The following is a 4,942-nucleotide window of genomic DNA, read 5'->3' on the forward strand; positions in this document are numbered from 1 at the left end:
TTTTATTTAATACATTATTCTTTACATGTAAAACAAGTTGTCCAGATACATATATGCCCGTGCAAATAACACCCAACCTCACATAGCATTCACACGGGAAGTCAAACTTCTGAAGATTGTATTTTATTGAACAGATGGTATCCAGCAGGACATTTCTGGGTGGACATGGAAAAAAGGGTGATAGATCTGAGTGGATCTTAGTCGAGACTCTCCAGTGACTCCTGTGGCAGTGGCTTTAAATCAGACTTGCTGAGGAAGTCATGGAAAGCAAGGACTTCCTATCCTTCTGTTTCACAGCGACTTCCTTAAACTGAACATTGGCTTTACTTCGGATTGCAGACGCACGCGACTCTGAAAGGAAGAAAACGGCATAAAATGAGTGTCAGGTCTCTGTAAGAACAGTTTGGGCCACAACACTGGACAACTGGTTCCATTAGACATTGTTTTAAAGAAGAAAATAAACTCTGACCCACCCACGAATGGCAAACCACACAGCTGTACATCATAGTGGTTACACTGATGATTAGGAGAAAGCAGCAACCGAGCACAGTCGTGTACATTGATATGCGTGCTTGTGTCTTTTCTTTAAAGAGTGCGCCGCCTTTGTTCAGAAGCAGCAGTCATTGGAATCAAGAGCCCTCCTTGACGGGGATATCACAGTGGCAGGCAACATCATGCAGGGGAGACCACACACAGTACAGGCTACCTATACGTTGAGAGACGCTGATTGGACAGGGAGCAGACCACTGTGAAAAGCAATGGAGGGCAGAAGACGGGACTCACTTGCTCCACTGCTCGCGTCTGTGCTGCTCTTCTGCCGAGGCACTTCTGTGTTCGCATCCTGGCATTGCTTTACCCGTGGTGGGACCCGGATGGCAAGCTCTCCCAGGGTTGGTTTCACGTTAAACCGCTCTTTCAGGAAGGCAAGAGGCAGGAAAACAATTAAAAGTTGTTTTGGTTGTCTTTTTACACCTTATAAAGTATCTGCTTTAACATCACAAAGATCTTATTAGACTGAACTGTGACTCTGTGACCTCACGCTGCTGTTTTCTCTTCAATGGTCATTCAAAACCCTCTTCCTGGAGTCAGAGCAGATCGACTCATGTAAAAACCCCAGGGCCCGAGACTGTATCTGCGCCGACGGCCACTCTGTCCGGTCGGCGTGACTTACTCGGGTCCTCAACTCTCTCGGTCTGCCGCCGCTGCATGTGCATGTGGATGATGGCCCGCGCTTTCTGCCTGTTGGTGCTGATGTTGGGCTCGGCTATCACCTCGCTGAGTCTCAGGTTGTTCTTGATGGCTTTGGAGGCGGTGGATCTGGCCACCATAGGAAGCTTCTCCTGATAGTTACGGTCGGTGAAGTCGGTCTCCTCTTCCTGGACACTTTTAATTCTTGAAAAAATATCGATCACAAAAATATAAAGACCAGAAATGAATACAAGACTACAGTTTGTCTGAGTGAGGATGCATTCTGCTCAGTGCCACCCACACTCCGGTTCTCTCTAACCTGAGATTGTCAGGAGGTTCACGTTTTGATTCGGCGGACAAATATATAATCACGGTGGCAGAGAGAAGGACCAAACACAGCAAGTAAATGGAAGAATATTATCTGCCTTTTTCTGCCTGCTAAGTGCATTGTTACATCTAAATTATATCAATGCATACAAGTATATATAAAAGTGATTAGAATAAGTAGCAGCTTTCTCAAACATAAGTAAACCATTCTGTACTCACTGCCTGTTTGTCAGCAAAGTGTACATCTCCTGAATTAAAATCTCTGCAGCTCCAGGTTTACAGTGAATTGTCCCATCGATCAACTCTTTGGGGAGGCTGACGTCGCGCTTCGAAAGAACCTGAACAGCAAAACAGCAAGACAATCGCGTCTAAACTAACCATCGGGTTCAATTCACTGAGTAGCACCATCAACGAGTAACAGTCTCTCCAGTATCTCAAGTATCAGAAACGTCCTGATCGTCTCACGCTACTACAGGGACAACATTTACTTATTTACACATCCTGGCTTTCTCTAAAGCACCAACTTGGACCAGTGAAAGTCACAATGGCTATAACATAATTGTACATGAGGTGGGATTTAAACTGGTGAAGACTTTAAAACATGACCTTTCTTTTTGTGGCATTTACTTTTTTATATTGTTTCGGAGCAAGTATATACAATAAATCAAATAAACTGCTCTAGATGGCTACATTAGGAGATCTATAGATGTGTAAATGCAAGCGGTTCAGTTTCCATTGCTCAAAATTCTCTCTCCAGCGAACAAATGTAAGACAATTACATATTTCAGATAGAATATCATATCCTCAATGTAGAACTGTGTGTAGAACTAGGTATGCATAGAAAAGACACACACACACACACACACACACACACACACACACGGCTAAGCATGTCATGTCTATATGGCTAAAATGTTTAAATATTTATAAATGGATCTACCTGACACCTGGATAATAATATGCTTGTGATTAAATATTGATATTGTGATAGACAAGAGTTCTTCATTCATTATGGATTAATGTGGATTAATGAATTCACTTCACCAGGCCGAGAGACTGAGTCAGATTAGGGAATATCGAGGACTTGGGAGGCGACTCGAGGGGTCAGTGAATGTATTGCTACTGAAACTACATACTTTTAGCGTGTTGAACTCGCCAGGACAGGTGTGTGAATATTGAGAACATGCATCAGTTTTATTTGTTGATTACTATATTGGTCAAGGGGAGAAAGGTACTCCTCAATATACCCACCTCTTCAGTCACCACTACTGCACTGGACAGGCCTGGGTATGCATTTATAATATGGCGTGATTTGTTTTGACATTGTGGGGAATTTAACCCTGAGTATTTGGGAACATCTGGAATGGTTCCTCACCCTTTCTATCTGGGACCAGTTCCCCAGTTTGGTGGGCAGTGACACACCATTGTCGTAGGAGTGCATGGGGAAATCCCCGGGATAGTACCAAGAGAAGATCTCCGCCACCAGGTAGCCATTGCAAAAGTCTCTGTGGAAAGACGTGCAACAGTGAAGAGCAATCAGGAGTGGCTGCTGAGTGCACTGTGTGAGTTTCTCCATGATCACGGATCTGTGCACACCAATTTAATCATACAATAACACTACACAATGTCTACTCAATATGAGTATCAATGAACTAGATTCTGTTAAAACAAAGCTAAGCATAAATGCGACTCCAGCGCCGCCTTGTGTTGTATCTCGCACAATGCAACATCTACACTCCAATCAACTGTCATTGACACATTGAAAACAAACAAACAATCAAAAAACATTGTTCAATACGCATCACCCACAGCCCGTGTAGAATACTGTATATTTAAATAAATGCACACATGATTTGATAAGTCAATGCATGAATTAATTAAAGTCTTGGGAAACGTACCTTCGAGCATTCTTGGGAGAAAAGGACAGGTCCAGGCTTTGCAGCCACTTGAGCACGTCCCGGGGGATCCCAGTTCTCCTAGGAGGCTGATCGTAGCCAGCCATGGTAATAGTGCGGTCCGGTCCCAGAGTGGGATGTCTGCCGTGGGAAAGGACAACTGCAGGAGGAGGTGTCAGTGCATGCACCACGGCTGCGCTGTTGCAGGGTTTTTGTGATTATTGCTGCTGTGGTGGAAGTTATTTGATCAGTCGCATTGTGTACGTCTCCGTGACAACAGCTGCACTGCCCCAGCTCCTGTTGCGCAGATGTCCGAAGCTGTGCGCAGCTCTACGCATTTCTGTGCGGGTCTGCGCAGCTCTTCGCATTTCTGTGCGGCTCTGCGCGGCTCCACCAATGGGATCGGTAGAATTCTGCAGGTCTGCGCAGAACTGCGGACATCTGCCATGTATCCGTGCAGACCACTGCGCATTTGTGCCCGTGTAATAATCGGTACTAGTGGTGAAGCGTAAATGAAAGTTGAACGGGAAAGCGCCAGTGTCCACCCCGGGGCCGCCGCACCGCTGTGCGTGATGTCTGTCTGTTTCTCTTCCACAAGCAGGGGCGATATCACCCAAGATGGCGGACAGCATTTTGACAGAGATTTATAATAGGCAGGGGTGGGCGTGCGGGGCTTCAGCACCGAACCTTATGATGGTCCATTTATACTTATTTTTAATTTCATACCAGAATTAGTTTTATATATATATATACAAGAATGAGTTTGATGGTCTTGTCCATATTGCGCTGTGATTGGCCGATCGTGCCGCAGACACGTTCATATCTGCGCGCATATAAATATGTCTTATTTAAAATACATTTATAACATATAAAAACAATATAAAAAGAGATCAATCAACATTAATTTCAATGTCTTGGTATTAAAGAAATAGGGCCAAGGGTGACTGGTGGAATACACAGTTTGGTGTTGGACTCTTGTAGGAGTTGAGCAATAGCTCTATTATGCAAGGTGAGCATCAACCTGCTCTAGAACCCCTTTTGCAGTTTTGACTGCCGGCTCAGCCATGCCATTGGCTTGCGGGTAGTATGGGCTTGAGGTCACATGATAAAAGTCATACTCAGTCGCAAACTTCTTGAAATGCCAAGCAGTAAATTGTGGTTCTTTGTCAGTTAGTATTTTCTCAGGTATTCCAAACCTGGTGAATATCCTCTTCAGCTTTGAGATCATCGTTTCACTGTTTGTCTTTGCAGGTCTAATATTGCCAACCATCTTAAAAAGTAGTCAGCAAAAATAAGGAAGTTTCCTCCTTCAAATTCACACAGATCCGCAGCTGTCTTCTGCCATGGTAGCTCAGGCAGCTGTGTTCTTTATGCTGGTTAGGCTTCAATCTGTTCAACTCACTCGGGCTTCCTCTTTCTGCAAACTTGCTGGTTCCACCACGGCTCTAAGATACTCTAAGATTTCTTCACTGTTTGATGTTCTTCAATCGCATTGACGGATGCTTATATTTCAGGCTCCAGTTCTGATTGTT

General features: G+C 44.4%; 1 protein-coding gene across 1 annotated transcript; it reads right to left on the reverse strand.

Annotated features, from left to right (window-relative positions):
- spata4 (spermatogenesis associated 4) lies at window positions 1-3,757 on the reverse strand. The gene is made up of 6 exons (XM_066717817.1): window positions 3,414-3,757; window positions 2,891-3,020; window positions 1,735-1,853; window positions 1,172-1,392; window positions 784-912; window positions 1-351 (listed from the first exon to the last, which is right to left on the reverse strand). Exons 1-6 carry the CDS (start codon window positions 3,515-3,517, stop codon window positions 236-238), a joined length of 819 nt encoding a protein of 272 aa, XP_066573914.1. The 5' UTR covers window positions 3,518-3,757; the 3' UTR covers window positions 1-235.
- Between the last annotated feature and the right edge of the window lie 1,185 nt (window positions 3,758-4,942).

The sequence above is a fragment of the Amia ocellicauda genome, chromosome 12 (assembly GCF_036373705.1).
Source record: "Amia ocellicauda isolate fAmiCal2 chromosome 12, fAmiCal2.hap1, whole genome shotgun sequence".
Lineage (NCBI taxonomy): Eukaryota > Metazoa > Chordata > Actinopteri > Amiiformes > Amiidae > Amia > Amia ocellicauda.